This window comes from Eurosta solidaginis, chromosome 1 (assembly GCF_040869045.1).
Source record: "Eurosta solidaginis isolate ZX-2024a chromosome 1, ASM4086904v1, whole genome shotgun sequence".
NCBI classification, from domain to species: domain Eukaryota; kingdom Metazoa; phylum Arthropoda; class Insecta; order Diptera; family Tephritidae; genus Eurosta; species Eurosta solidaginis.
This window is the reverse complement of record NC_090319.1, coordinates 130,270,505-130,287,088: the sequence shown is the minus strand read 5'-3', so window position 1 is coordinate 130,287,088 and position 16,584 is coordinate 130,270,505. Positions and strand designations below refer to the sequence as shown.

Sequence of the window (16,584 nt, the reverse complement as noted above, 5' to 3'; positions counted from 1 at the left end):
CCCCGACATACAAAATGTATGCCCCGCTTGTAATGTGTCCCCACATGACACCAACGATCTCTTTAATTGTAATGTGGAACCAACGCCTCTAACACCCCTTTCCTTATGGTCCACCCCTGTTGAAACGGCAAGTTTCCTTGGACTCCCGTTAGAGGATATTGATGACAATTTGTGATCGGTCGCGGCTATTAGGTGGGGCGAGCATTGCTACAACAACAATAACAACAACAGAAAATTAGATCATGGTCTGAGATAAAGGATAATTGATCAAACTTTAAGACTTTAGACGTATCGGACACATTTTTTGCCATTTTTTGCCATTTTATGCGATTTTTGCATTCTAAACTTAAGCTCTTTTGTGTAGTTGTCTACATTGTAGATCGGATCAATCTGATCTTTTTGCAATTCATGTGGCATTGTAGTTTTTCTGCCAAATATTAATTCAAAGGGAGTAAATTTATTATCAAAAACCGAACTACTTGTAGTATTGTGTAAAAATGTAAAGTATTTTAAATATGTATCCCAATCTGAATACGTTTCATTTAGACATGCACGCAAGTATTCGTTAAAGACTTATGATTTCTTTCAACAGTACCAACAGTTTCGTGGTGGTAGGCTGTTGAGAAATCATGATCAATCTTTAAAAGTTTTGTCAATTCAGAGAATAATTCGTTTTTATATTCCGTTCCTAAATCGGATCTAATAGCTTTCATTGTACCATATGTTAATATTAAGGTTTCAAAAATAGCGCAAGCAATAGTTTTTGCTGAATTATCTGGTACAGCTACTGTTACCAGGTATTTAGAAAAGTCACAAATCATAGTAACAGCGAACTTGTTACCATATTTGGATTCCGGAAGTCGACCTATTGTATCGACAATTACTATGTGAAAGGGTTTGCAGGGTGTTGGATTCAACACGAGATTTGCCTTTGTTTTTGGTTTTACTTTATTTAAAAGGCATTTATTGCAATTTTTGACAAATTTCGCAATGTCTCTTGTCATATTTTTCCAATAGTATTTTGTTCTTAATTTGGAATATAATCGTTTTGTACCGCAATGACCGCCTAACAAAGGGTCCTCATGGTAAATTGTCATAAGTTTTTGTTTTTGCTCCGTTTATGTTACATTTTCTACAGGGTCTGTTAGTATTATTTGTAATGATTTTAAAATTTTATTACCGCTGATTTTAAAATTTGTAATTGAAATTTTTTTGAAAAATATATAATTTTTTGCCCATTCTAACTGCTTAATATTGTGACTGCCGGCTGCTTTTTCAAGCTTCTAAATAACTCATCTAAATTTGTTTTTCCGTTAAGTAAATTTAGTTTTTATGTTTTAAATGCGCATAAATTTGTGTATTGGAGATCTCATTATTCTTATTAAAATGTATAATCGACTTTATTCGCGATATCTTTTTTGAAAAATTGTATGAAAATTTGTCATAAACTTGTACTTTAGGCGTTTCGCAAAAAGTATCAGTAAAGTTATCGTCTTTATTTTGTAATTCCTTTTGTTTGGTTTGTGATCGCGTTTGGACTGCTAAAACATGCTTTGTAGATTCTTTTATTTCGTCTATACTAATGCGTGAAAGAGCATCAGCCACAACGTTAGATTTTCCTTTTATATATTCAATCGTAAATTTATATTCTGACAGTTCTAATCGAATTCTAGAAAGTTTAGACGAAGGTTCTTTCATGATAAACTAGTGGTCTATGATCGGATTTTACTGTGAAATTTGTACCGTAAACATATGGACGAAAATGCTTTATAGCGAAATGTATTGCTAGAAGTTCTAATTCGATAATTGCTTTTTTCTGTTCTGCTTTATTAAAAGATTTTGACGCGAAACAAATTGGTAAATCGTTATCACCATGCTTTTGGCTTAATATAGCACCACACCCACTCTTAGAAGCATCTACTGTAATTATAAATTCTTTTGTGAAGTCAGGGTATTGTAGTAGTTGAGGAGACATTAATGCTAGTTTTAGTTTTTCGAAAGCGTTTTCGCACGCTTCGTCCCAAACAAATTCAACTTTTTTCCGACTTAAACGATTTAAAGGCGCTGCCAGTGACGCAAAATTCGGTATAAATCGCCTGTAATAATTTGCAAATGCGACAAATCGCCTAACCGCATCTTTGTCTTTTGGCTTAGTATACCTTTTGATAGCGTCTATTTTTGAATCGTCTAGCAGCAAACCTTTTGACGCACGTTTATGGCCTAGAAAAGTTACTTCGGAACGAAGGAAATTGCACTTGTTTGGATTCAGCTTTAAATTAAACTTTCTACAAGTTTCGAAAACTTTATCTAAATTTTTAAGGTGGTGTGTCTCTACAACCAATGACGCTAACGTCGTCAATATACATAAAAGCCTGATTTGGCGAAATGCCTGAAAACTTTCCAACGAAAAGCTCCTCGATCTGTACTGAAAGAAGTTACGTCTCTAGATTTAGGGTGAAGGGGTATTTGGTGAAAACCAGAAAAAAGGTCTAAAGTTGAAAAGTATTTGGCTCTGCCGAGATTGTTGAGTATGTCATCAACGCGTGCTAGTGGAAATTTGTCGGCTATAAGCTTTTTATTGACTGCTCTGAAATCTACGCACATATGATACGACTTTTTGCCAGTTGATCTTTTTTCGGTACCATAATTAAAGGACTGTTATAATTTGAAAAACTAGGTTCGATTAAATCATTCTGTAATAGGTTTTTTTTTTATTTTTTTTAATAGGTTTTCGACTTTTTTATTTATTTCTTCGCGTTGTGTGTATGGCAAACGGTAATTTTTAATATAGACAGGAGTTTTGTCTGTTAATCTAAGTTTTTGTTCGTAGAAATTATTAAGCGTCATTAAGTCGGTTTTTAATGCAAAAATATCAGAATATTTCAAATATAAATCAAGTAATTTCTTTTTAGCGTAAGAAGGCATTTGTTTTGCCAAAATTGATTTAAGCTCTTCGATGCGTTTCGAATCGATAGGTGTATCATTTATGCGATAGACATTGAAGTTTTTAATGTCTTCAGTTTGAATATTGAAATCTTTTACGTATTTGACCTCGTCAGTGGTGTTGATAACTTTTATTATTGGGTTTTTTGTATCAACGATACATTTTGCTGTGAAAACACCGTTACAGAGTTCCTGAGAATCTACAAAAACTGGACTTGTCGAATTTTTCAAACTAAAAACACGAAAAACTTCGCATCTTGGTGGAATTACAAGAGTATTTGTTGAAGTGCAATGCAAAATTGAAATATTTACCTTTTCTGTCCCTTGTCCGAATGTAATTGTGTCATTAGCATAACTGATTATGCATTTGTTCGTTTTTAGAACCGTCCGAAGGAATATTAAAGTTGTCATTGACAACGTGAAGAGTCAGAGGAAAAAATGTATTTGATGCGATTATACTTGTATTAACTGTTCCTAGTGTCGTTACGTGTCTGTTGTTACGCCTGTTATATTTATTACGTTACTATCGTCTACTTCTACATCGTTTGCCAAACTGAAAATTTTTATTAGTGAAATGTCTGCCTGTGAATCTACCAGAAAAGAACATATTTTATGAGAATCGCTACAAGCGACTTCGACGAAATCGGAAAAATTAAAATTTAGACAATATATTGACTGAGAAGTATTTAGTCGAATTGCTCCTGCTCCCTCAGTGTTCGCGCCTGAGGGGCTTCGGCATTTAAAGAACGAACATTGGCTGAATTTCTAGAATTTGAACCCTGATTACTGGAATTTCCGTTATTTCCGGACCGATTATTGTTGTTATTGTTGGAATTGCTATTGCCTCTATTATAATTGCGATTATTGCCTCTGTTATAATTGTTATTTCGGAAATTTGTATTATTGTGTTGTCTATTTGTATTACCGTTAAATCGAAAATTACTATTGTTGTTATATCTGAAATTACTGTTACCTCTGGAATTTCCACGGAAATTATTATATCTTATTGGACGTGACCGAAACGCTAACACCTGCCGCTCTTTAACTTCCTGTTCTCGCTCTATAATCATTTTCGCTACTACGTCCTTTGAATCTTTGAAGGTTGTTGACGCAATGATTGATTTCACCATATCTGACCTACTATTTAATCTACAAACGCTAATGGTTTGTTCAACCGCCATCTCATGGGCTTTTGCCTGTGTTATACCTTAAATGATTAGACAACGTTCTAACGAATCAGAAAGCTCTTCTACCTGCTTGGAAAATTCTGAAAAATTGTTATTTGTTACTCTTAAGGCTGCAATTTTTCCCGCGACAACTTTCGAGTTGTCTGGCCTAATTTTACTACATAACGCTTCTTTAATTTGGCTGACTGATTCTATATGCGTTGGTAGGGCTTCGCGAGCTTTGCCTTCGCGCTTGGATTTTAAAAATGCAATAAAAGTAGGAGTTAAATTTTCGTTAGATAATACTGCCATTAATTCAACTTTATTTATAAATGAGCCAAGTGCTAACGGGCCTCCACTGTAGTTGTCTCGCATAATCGAGGCACACGTGTTAATAAACAATTTTTTCTCCTCGATTGTGGCCATGGTTGTAACGTTAAGAATCGGAGTTAGAATAGAAAAACTAGAATTTGGTATTACAGGTTGATCAGCAAATCCTAAAAAGTCTGCACTCAGGGATAATTTATAATTATGTTCACTTGTTAAGGTATCAGTTGACGATGAATCAGAATCTGAATTATTGGGATTTGTATCTTGCTCTGAGTTTTTGGAACTTGAACTCGGATGGGAATTTTTAGAAACCACCTTCCCGTTTCTTAGGTCCATACGTGTTGAAACGAACAGACAAAATATTAAAATTTTTTGTTGCAAGATATGTGGAATTTGTTTATGAAGATTGAATAGAAATTGAATTTAAAGGATTAAAATTATGAAAGTATTCTTAAAGGAAATTTATGAAAATATTTTAAAAGAAATTTGTGAAAGTATGTATTTTTGAAAGCTTTTAGATTTTAGTTATAAGGGTTGAAACGGACGCACCGCTTTTATCAAAATTGTATGGTTTAATTTTTATAGATACGGGCGCACCGCATCTTTTCGAAATTGTAATATAAATGTCCTCGGACGCACCGGGATTAAAAAATGTATGTCATGTTTATACACGGACGCATCGCGTTAAAGTCAAAAAAATATTTGGTTTTCCACGGAACCACCGTTTACGCAAAAAAAAAATCTTTTTTGGTTTTTTACGGAACCACCGCTTTAAGAAAAATTGTTATCATGTTATTACAAAAAATTTAGATATCGCAAATTGAAAATTAAAATTTGTTTTTTTTTTTGATTTAATTTAATTAATTAAGATATGTTTTTAAGTATTGTATAAGTTTTGGAAAATATTTGACAATTGAAGAATAGTTATATAAAGAAAAGTTAAAAAATATTATTTTATAATAAAATGAATAGTAAACATTTTCTCACACCATACCAATTGCTGCTGACCTCGATTGGTTGCTTGCTGTACCTGTTGTTCAGCTGCTGGTGCTGCTGTTGTTTGCTGCTGCTGCCGTTGGATGGCGTTGCTTACTTTTTCCTCTATTTTTTGATGTACGGTGGTTTGCCGTTATGCTGGTGGCGTGGCTAGTGCCGTTTCACAAAAATTTTGGTACAGTTTAGCTTTTTATTTTATAGTTCAAAATTTTAGTTTTTACAGTTTTTTTTTCCTTTTTTCGTTTTTTGTATTATTTCGGCTGCCGTTTAAATTTTTATATTATTACAGTTTGCATTTTCTTATTATCTCTGTATTTAAGTATTTTATTATATGTATTTTAAAAGTTTTCACTATTTTTCATCGACTAGCCACGGCCAAAAAAAACCCACCACCACTGCCATAATTCTGTTGATTTCGTTTTGTAGGTTTTTTGTTAATTTTTATATATTTTTTTTGGTTTTTAATGATTTTAAATTTTTTGTAAATTTTTCTCAGTTTTATATATTTTTTGTAATGATTTTAAATATTATAATTTTTTTGAAATGGTTTTTGAAATTTTTGTATTTTTTTTGTAGATTTTTCAAATTTTAAAAATTTTTTTTGTAATGGTTTTTAATCTTTTGTACTTTTTTTTGTAATTTTTGATTTTAAACTCTTTGTGCTATTTTTTTTGATTTTATATTTTTGTAGAATTTTAAACTTGTATTTTTTTTTTTGTAGATTTTTCAATGTTTTCTAAACATTTTTTTTGAAGGGTTTTTGGCGCATTTTGTATTTTTTTTGTATCTTTTTTAAAATTTGTATATTTATTTTTGTAATGGTTTTTAATGTTTTATAGTTTTTTTTAAGAATTTTTAAATGTTTTGTATTTTTTTGTAAATGGCTTTTAAATTTTTGTAGTTTTTTTTTGTAGATTTTTGATGTTTTTTTAATTTGTTTGTAGATCCGACAAAAAGGGGTTCTGTGCACTGCTGCACGCTCTAATGCCGCACTATATTTAAAACTTTCTCTGGCTTAGTTTCTTCTCCTTTTTCCGCAATAAATAAAATGAAATTGTTTAACTTTTTATCTATAGTTTTTCTTTTATTTATAACTCAGTTCTAGCACTTCAATTATAAACTTGGTTTCTTTTGTATAAAACTTGATTTAAACACCTTTTAGTTATTCTTTACATTTTTGTAGAATGTTCTTTTAGTTATATTTTCTTTACTATCACTTCTTTCCGAATTTAGTTTTCACGCCTTGTGCACTGGCCGGTTTACTTTAAACTGAAAACTGCCGCTGCTCGGCAGATTTCTTTACGTTGCTTAGCAACGAAATTAATGATGGCGTCGAAATAAATCACGGCGTCGAGCAACGGCAGTTTCAGCCAATCAGAAACTCTCCGAGTTGCTCGACTCTAACAATTTTAGTGATACCAAGTGCATCTGATGTATGGTTGCATTTTGCACATTTCTAAAGAGGGTTGCCATCTACAATTTATTTTAATGCAATTTACTATGACACTACATCCTACACCCCAAAATCTTGGGTCTGGATCAGGATCTACATTTTGGTGAGCACGCAGCCGCAATTGTACCGAAAATGCAGAGCCGTAATAAAATCCTCAAATCCCTTGCTGGCAGTACTTGGGGAAAAGCAATTGGTCAGCCGATTGCATGCTACGCGTCCCCTATATGGTCGCCAAGCCTAAAAATTACCCACTGGAAGAAGCTACAGGCCTTCCAAAATACTGCTGTTAGAACCGCCACGGGCTGTCTTCTTATGTCCCCAGAACACCATCTACATAATGAGGCTGGAATACTCCCCATCAAGGGGAGGAATGAGATGCTAACCAAACAGTTCCTGTTGAATACCCAGAAACCTGGGCATCCCAACAGACATCTGATTGATGAGCCAACACCGCCTAGGGACTTAAGGAGTCATCTCCGTAAGCATTTTGACGAAATACGGAACCTGAGAACTCAGCCGTATGAAGCAAAAAAACACAAGCAGGTCCTTGGTGAACTGCACAAACAGTCGTCGGACCTTTATGCCGGGAATTGCCCGGTGAATCCAGTACTCGGGGAACAGTACCCAAAACTTGCGGAAGAGGAACGCATACTCCCCAGGGAAACGCGAGTCACTCTAACTCAACTTCGTTCTGGATACTGTAACAGGTTAAACTCTTACCTATCCAGAATCAACCCCAACATTCAAAATGTATGCCCCGCTTGCAATGTGTCCCCACATGACACCAACTATCTCATTTGTTGAGATATTACTGTCAAATACCATTTCAACATTTATGGCAACCCTTTTTTTATACATACATAAGGGCCGTTCCATTGGTTTATCGAGCTCTGGCTCTGGCTCAAATCTCATTGGAACGATCTGGATCAACTTTATGAGAGCTGGCAGCACTAATATAAAACATCTGTTTTGTTGAAAATAAGTAGAAACGTACACAAAATTTTAAGATACTGATAGAATTATTAACATTTAAATAGTTTTGCACGTAAGCAAACTATTTATTTTCCTTACATCATCTTCAAGTTGTTTAATCTGTCATTGTTTTTGCTTTTAAATATGGCGAAATCTTGTATGTATACACAAATGTACACATATTTAGTTCAGGCTACAATGGCTCAACTATATGGTTCGCTCATCTCACCAGCTGATTTTATTTTTTTCATTTCACTGGAGTAGGGATTGTCAGAAGGAGATGGCAAACTTAAAATGAAACCAACGAATTTACAACATTTTCTTACTACATACAAATGCTGCTAAGTTTTATGTTTTCACTCCATTCCATTCGTCTGACACCTACATGCTGATTTTGGCAATGTGAACAAAGGTGTGTTGTTGCTGTAGAGATGAGCCAACCATATAGTTGAGCCATGAGTGCTACCAACTCAAAAGTGGTTAGCTGTCAAAAAATCTACTACAGAAAACGAAACGAACAGAACTGCTATACGGATCAGAAATTGAACCAGATAAATATGAGGATCACAACGTTGTTGTTGCATTTGCATGTTAAATTTCTATCCGTATCTCGCTCAAGTCTCAATGGAACGTAACTATATATATATGACACAGTAGGTTTTTGCGCTGTAAGTCAGTTCAGTTAGTTTATCCTGTTATGTACATATATATCGGTCTTTTGTAAAGTACTACCTTTTCTTTTCTAATGAAAGCGAATGAATACTGCAATTCTTATTTGGCTAAATTAATTTATGCGACATTGGAAATCCTTGGATTAATTCAACAGGTTATGGGCCCAGGAAATTTGTCCAATAAGCTTCAACAATAAAAAAGAAATTTAGCCACCTCAAGAACAAATTGCAACAACCACAGTCGTCTTGTCATAGCGTATTGGTCAACCATTCAAAAAGGATTCATTCGGCGACAGAAAAGACGAGAAAAATTTCACAGGCCACATTTTAAGAAATTCCTCTAATTATCGTTTATGGAAATTTCAAGTTGTAGCCTACATGAAAGCACGTGCATTAACTGATAATATATAAGGCAGAGCGCCAGCCACAACTGCAACTCAAGAAGTGAAGAATACTTTTGAGCGAAACGAGGGAAAGGCCATGAATGCTATTAACATGTAAAACTTCAAAAGAAATGATGGAAAAGCTCGTTTCTATATCTCCTCTCGTTCAGCCAATTCAGCAGTGCATGCAATGCCAGGTAATAAATCTACACCTACTAAAGCTGACACCTCTGTTAATGCCAAGGTTGCTAACACAAATGCTGCTAACTCGGGCGTTTCTGTTATTGCTATCAATGTTGCTAACGCCAACGCTGTTAATGCTGCTGTTATAGCTAACAATTCTGCTAACACCCACCTAACATTTCCTTCCAAAAGCAAACCTGCTAAAGCCTATACCAATGCTAAGTCGAACCCTGCAGCTGAAGCCAATGCCGCTGCAAGGCCTAATACCAGATTACGCTCTGCTAATGCTACTGCCGCTGTTGCAAATTCTGCTGATATGAGCAGTGCTACGGATTCTGTTGATGCTTCTGGCCCTGCTGCAAACACTCTTAATAATGTGGATAGTGCTACTGTTGGCCGTCAAACTACCGGTGAAAGGAACAGCCTTAGGAGGACCATAATTCATGGCTGCAATGGGAGCACCGAGTTCGAGGCTGTTGTTAAAAAGAAATGGGTTCACATTTCCTCCTTCAAGTCGACGGTCTCCGAAAAAATATCATAGATTTTGTCTCAAAGCATGCTGGAATTGACCGCAAACATCTTTCGTGCCGTAAGTTAGTGAAAAATGGTGTTCACTCGATAGCCTGGAGAGCATAAATTTCAAGCTCGGAGTCACTACTGCTTTGTATGGCAGTCTTTTAAACCCTAACGTTTGGCCAGCTGACGTCAACGTTCGGCCCTTTCAGCAATTTGAAAGTCAGTCTAACAACACCTAGCTCTTATAAATCGCTCAACGCTGATCGAGCTACCCATCCAGTTGACAGAGCGGGTAGATCACTGAAAATTTATTTCCAAAATATAGGCGACATGCGCACAAAGGCGATAGATGTTCTGTCCTTATCCCGGATGGACTACGATGTTTACGTTCTCGTCGAAACTTGGCTTAATGAGGACTTCTTCGATGAAGAGTTTTTCGATCCTATGGTCTTTGTAACTTATCGCAAATACAGAGATTATATCAAAACCGGGCTGAGAAAAGGTGGTATTGTTTTGATCGCAGTAAAAGGAGGCTTACGTGCCTCAGTCTTTGAATTACTTCACCGCGATTCCCTAATCGATCAGCTGTGTGTCCGAATCTCTGGCTCTTCGTGTTATACGCTCATCTGCTGTTCATACATACCGCCAAACAGTTGTGACAGTCTATATAGTGCTCACATCGAAAATATTGTCAACCTTTGAGAAACTAATGCTGATGCTAATTTTTGTATTCTTGGCGATTATAATATGCCGGACTGAATTTACAGAATAATGGCATTTTAACTCCTACAAATGTTACGCGTTTACATCAAATTAATCTCATTGATAGTTTTTTAAGTTGTGATCTTATCCAAATTAATCATTTATTTAACGCTCTTTCTAGGTTGCTTGATCTTGTGTTTGTGGACGAAAATTCAATATTTGAACTGTCTGGGAGTACTCTCCCATTATGCGCGTCCGATAAACATCATGGTCCGCTTGCTATATTTATTCAATACTTTGACGCGATTCCCGTTTATACTGTCGCCGACAATCTTTCTTTGAACTTCCGGCGAACTAATTTTGAGGAGCTTAATAATGCTTTCCTCGATGTAACTTGGGAAAATCTATTTAATTCTCAGGACGTCAGCGCTTGCTACGATACCTTCCTGTATAAGTTGTGTCAGATTTTTAATATCAAGGTGGCTCCTCTTGGGCCAAAACTATACAAACTACCTTGGTACAACAAAGCTCTAAAAAATCTAAAAAATAAACGAAATAAGTATAACAAGTTGTATAGGGCTAATACTACGGATACGTTCTGTATAACTAGTATATGGGAAGGCTCGAAACGGATCTAAAAGTAAATCCTAATGCTTTTTGGAATTTTATTCGCTCCAAACGTGGCTCTTCTAATATTCCCACTTGCATGCACTTTAATGGCAAGTGCGCGCAGTCTCTAGATGGTTCTGTTGAACTCTTCGCTGAATTCTTTAAATCTAATTTTGAAGATGATGCTGCTGTTCCGAATCTGCTCTCTGCTCTCCATGAACGATTAGATTTTGGATCGCTCACGATCTCCAATACCGACGTTGGCAATGCTATGTTAACACTAAAGTCCTCACTGAAATGCGACAGTGATGGCGTCTGCGCGTATGTTCTGAAGCACTGCAGTGTATCTTTATGTTTACCTCTTTGCTACATCTTTAATTTGCCTCTCTCATCTGGCATTTTTATTGATAGATGGAAATGTGCTTCGATAACACTGATTTTCAAAACCGGGAATAAAAACGATGTTTCAAACTATAGGCCTATTGCTAAACTTACTGTTTGTTCGAAACTTTTCGAAAATATAATAAAAGAAAAACTATCCTTTATAGTCAAACGCATTGTTGAACCCAATCAACATGGTTTTTCTGCCGGACGCTCTACTGTCATTAACTTGGCGTCTTTCTCGGATTTTTGTATATCCGCATTTAAATATGGATCTCAAGTTGATGTTATACACACGGACTTCTCGAAGGCCTTCGACAAAGTCTCTCACCAGATTCTCTTATATAAACTTGAGTGTATTGGCTTTCACTCTGTGTTTTTAAGCTGGTTGAAATCCTACCTGACGAATAGACTCTTGTGTGTTAAGATCGAAAATCTTAAGTCCCACTCATTTGTCGCAACATCTGGAGTGCCCCAGGGAAGTATTCTCGGTCCACTCCTGTTTGTGCTTTTCATAAATGATATTGGTTCCTGCTTCAAAAACTCCAGTTTTCTGCTATTTGCTGATGATCTTATATTTTTCCGTAGAATCAATGCCCCTTCGGATTCCTGCCTTCTGCGAAGTGACCTTAATAATGTAGATGATTGGTGTCGCGCCAATAATCTTTTCTTAAATGTTAAAAAATGCTTTTGTATGTCCTTCTCAAAATTCATGAGCTACTATTCTTCGTTGTACTCTATTTCAGGCATCTAGTTGGCGTCAATTAACGAACATGTTCATCTAGGCGTTGTCTTTGACTCAAAATTCACATTCATCAATCACATATGTTATGTACTCCCAATGGCCTACAGGAACCTTGCTTTTCTTCGCAGATATGCAAGGGACTTTAAAGATCCGTATACTAAGAAAGCCTTATATATATCTTAAGTGCGCTCCAAAATTGAATATGCTTCCAATATCTGGAACCCCATCTACAGTAATCATTCGGCCAGAATAGAAAGAGTTCAAAGAAAGTTTGTCCGTTTTGCTTTGAACTGCATACATTTTGATAACCCGCTGCTTCTTATTCTTCTTCTTGTTGTCAACTGATCAATCTGCAATCACTTGAAGCGAGGAGAACGGTGCACTTGGTTATGTTTGTGTACGACTTAATTATGGGCTCTTTGGACTGTGCGACTCTTGCGAGAATATCGTTTAATGTGCCGCAAAAAAATCTGCGTGCATTCCTGCCTTTTTACTTGAGTTCTTGTAGAGCAAATTACTTTTATTTTAGCCCAATTTTCTGCGCCCTTACAGAATTAAATAAGCTCTCTACTAGATTAAATATTGATTTTTCTGCGTCCAGAGATACATTCAAGGCTTCCCTTGACTTACTCTTTACATAATTTTGTACCTATTGTATATGTTTAATATTTATTTTATTTTTAATTTTATTGTATCTAGTCTATAAGATTCTTGACCATAGACTGAATTAATAAACTATACAATAGTTGCTTACAATTCGAAGGAATAGGAACAATTCTAATTGATGTAAAAGTAGACAATCAGTGGAAGCCATTTCGTCTAGAAAATATACTGTACGTTCCTGAACTCAGCGAAAATCTGCTATCAACAAGCATGATAACAGATAAAGGTGTCACAGTGATAATCAACAAAGAAGGTTGCAAATTTGTCTACCAGTTGAACAAAGTTGTTGCCGTAGGAAAACGCAACGAACTGAATCAAATTAAAATGAGTTTTCGATTACTTATTGATAAATATGCAAACGTTGCTGCTGTTTCATTGCAGCATTGGCATCGTCGTTTGCGTCATGTGCATGCTGACGCTATCGTGTAAGAAATGGTAAGAATGGTCTAGTTACTGGTGTTAGTTTGTCTGATAATGAAAGTTTTTTTTGCGAAGATTGCGTATATGGTAAAATGACCAGAGCAACACACAAAACGTCTGTTAAGCGAGCATCAGCAAGAGGCGAATTTATGCATGTAGACTTGTGTGGCCCGAGTGAAATTAATGGAGTAGGTGGTATTCGCTACTTTATGTTAGTGAAAGATGAAGCCACTAGTTTTCGTTTTGTGTTTTTAAGTCAAAAGATGAGGCTTATAGTCACTTGAAGTCATTAGTACCACTTGTTAAAAATAAGAATGGTGCACAAATCAACCATTTTCGATTCGATAATGGAAAAGAATTTATCAATCGAAAAGTATTGGCAAACTTATTAAGAAATGAAGGTATTCAGTTTGCAATAATCGCGCCGTACACTCCCGAACAAAATGGTCGCATCGAACGTGACAATCGTACTGTCCAAGAAAGTGCGAGAACGATGCTCATTGCAAGTGGTTTGCCGAAATCACTATGGCCGGAAGCAGTACGCACAGCAACATATTTATTGAATCGCACAACAAACAGCAATTGCGTGGGAAACGCGCCATATGAAAAATGGTTTGATCGCAAACCACATTTGGGTCATGTAAAAATTTTCGGAACCGAATGCTTTGTACACATTCCGAAACAAACGGGTCGTAAGAAATGGGACCCAAAAGCAAAAAAGGTTTATTTAATTGGTTTCGAGTCCACAAATAAAAATTTCCGGTTGTATGATCTATGTAGCGAGAAGGTTTTTATGAGTTGCAACATTCGATTCAACGAGAAGCAACCTGTCAAGTATGTGATTCACGAAGAATCAGAAATTGAATATAGCGAGGTCAGCAACAGTTGTGAGCAAGAGTCTGAACATAAATATGAAATCACTTCCCAAGAAGAAAATGTTTTGACAAATGATGAGGAGACGTGTGATGATCATGAATCGCGACGAAACGAGCGATATAATTTTCGACCAAACGTTAATACACAAAGTCGACTGATCGAATCAGGTTATTCGGCGTTAATGTGTGAACCAATATCATATGAGGAGGCAATTAATTCGTAAGAAGGATAATGAAATAACCATTATCGCCATCTATGTGGATGATGGAATGTTAGCAACAAACGAAGAGAGCGAAATTGATGTGATCATTTCATACTTACGACAAAATTTTGAAGTAAAAGTATTTGAAGCCAAATATTTTCTCGGGTTTGAAATTGAAAAGTTATCCGATAATTCAATCCATATACACCATGCCATGAAAGTTTTAAATCGTTTTAACATGATGGATTGTAAAGCAGTATCAGCTCCGATGGACTGCAATGAAAAGCTTAGTGATTTTGTAAACGACGAGCACGAAAAATCATTTCCATATCGAGAAGCCGTTAGCAGTCTGATGTATTTGGCAATCGGAACAAGGCCAGATAACAGATATGCTATAGGTGTCGTGAGCCGATATTTGGAGCGACCAACTGCAGCACATATTAATGCTGTAAAACGAATCATGAAGTACATAAGGGGCACGTTAAGTACAGGTAACCTTTATAAAAGCGACATTAAGTTTGATTTTGTTGGTTATAGCGATGCAGACTACGCTGGAGACACATATACTAGAAAGTCAACGAGCGGTTATGTCTTCCATATTGGTTCGGGTGTTATTAGTTGGGCGTCAATCAGACAACAGTCAGTATCAACTTCTTCAACAGAATCGGAGTATGTAGCCGCCTGTCAAGCAGTTAAAGAGCTAGTTTGGTTAAATTTACTTGGGCGTTGCCGTCGCGGAGACCAGCACATATTGGAAAGTGGCACCGTCCAAGGCAGGAGCTGCATTGAAGATGGCAATTTTCATGTGGTTGTTGTAATTTTGTGCACTGAAAAAACTGTGTGTAAAAAGGGTAATGTTTTATAAACTCGGGCGAAGGCCGCCAACGCAAAAAAGTGTTTTGTGCAAAAATACTATGAATCCAACCCCCGGTTTCGGAGGGACCCGGGATGATTTTTCGTTAATACCTTTTGTACGAGTTCCATTTTTTATTTTCCGCCTTCGGATTATTGTTGTCGAAGTCAATACGCGTCTTTTGCACCTCGATATTTTTGGACGCGTATTAGCAGCCGACCCCTGTTTTAGACTTTTACCCAAGATTTAATTAACTCTTGAAACGAAGAAGATTTACGTTAACTCTTCAATCATGTAGTTGTATTAACGATGAAGACACTCCCTGAAGGCTTTGGGGAGTATTATCGATGTTGATGGTCCTTAGCAGAATATAGATCCGGTAAGTTTCGGTAGCAAAGCACCATTAAGGTTCTAGCCCGACCACCTTCTAGGCCATCCCGCCCTCCCCAACCCCTAGGTCCATGAGGAACTTTGGTTGCCAGAGCCTCGCCAGCTAAATATGTGTGTGATACATTCATATTTGTAACAGGATTCCCCTCCCGTAGTTGAGATTGACAATTGGGTTGCGGAAGCTTTGATAAGTGCAATACAAAGCTTTATAGCTTAAAAGCTTCCGCAACCCAATATGAATGTATCATAACATATTTAGCAGGCGAGGCTCTGGCGACCCCAAGTTCCTCATGGAAGTTAAAGCTCTAGGTGGAGATATGCTATAAGGAGTATCCGAAATTCTTTGCAGTTAGCCAAATAATTTGAATGTTTCGTTTTCAACTCAAGTTTTATTTTACGAATTAACACCTAAGAGTATTATTCTTGTATTATTACAGCTAGCAAAAGATTTACTTCACCCATTGCCTGCTGAAGAGAAGCGTAAACACAAGCTGAAACGCCTGGTGCAACATCCGAATTCCTACTTCATGGACGTAAAGTGCCCAGGATGCTACAGAATTACAACAGTTTTTAGTCATGCACAAGGTGTTGTTGTATGTGCGGGCTGTGCAACCATACTATGCCAGCCTACTGGGGGACGTGCCAAACTGACTGAGGGTACGTTGAGAAATATGCATTGTAACTTTGATTAAAAAAATATCCTATCCTATCTTCTAGGTTGCTCTTTCAGAAGAAAGCCCCAGTAGAATAATGGAATAATTTAGCGATAATTTCAAAAAAAAAAAAAAAAACCAGGAATAAAACGTTTCAAAAATACATTAAGCGTTAAATTTATTATTTTAAAGTTACCTTGGAAATGTTTAACTTTAACTGACTTTTTTTTTTGTTGATTTTCCGTTCTCCCTTGTCAAATTTGGCTTGTCTCGAAACGGATGACGGAAAATCGTTTCAATATACATAGTTTAACTTTAACTTTTTCTAAAAATGTCTCGAGAAGGACACTCTTAACTACCCTACAAGAAGCCTGCGTTTATCATAGTGATTATGCATAGTAACATTTATATAGTAGTTTTGCAAAGAGTCGTTATCTGGTTCGGTGTGAAAGATTCTTATTTTGGGTAATACTCTAG

General features: G+C 36.2%; 1 protein-coding gene across 3 annotated transcripts in view; it reads left to right on the top strand.

The window, feature by feature from the left end:
* RpS27 (ribosomal protein S27) overlaps window positions 1–16,270 on the top strand; it is a 60,420-nt gene extending 44,150 nt beyond the window's left edge. For 2 of the 3 annotated variants that reach the window (XM_067759832.1, XM_067759831.1), the window contains exons 2-3: window positions 15,892–16,111; window positions 16,172–16,270. In XM_067759832.1, coding sequence (XP_067615933.1) covers window positions 15,892–16,111; window positions 16,172–16,200 — 249 coding nt within the window. In that variant the 3' untranslated portion in view covers window positions 16,201–16,270. Of the gene's footprint in view, window positions 1–9,030; window positions 9,112–15,891; window positions 16,112–16,171 lie in introns of those variants that run through there. The other variant, XM_067759830.1, reaches the window with a different exon arrangement.
* Window positions 16,271–16,584: the final 314 nt, after the last annotated feature.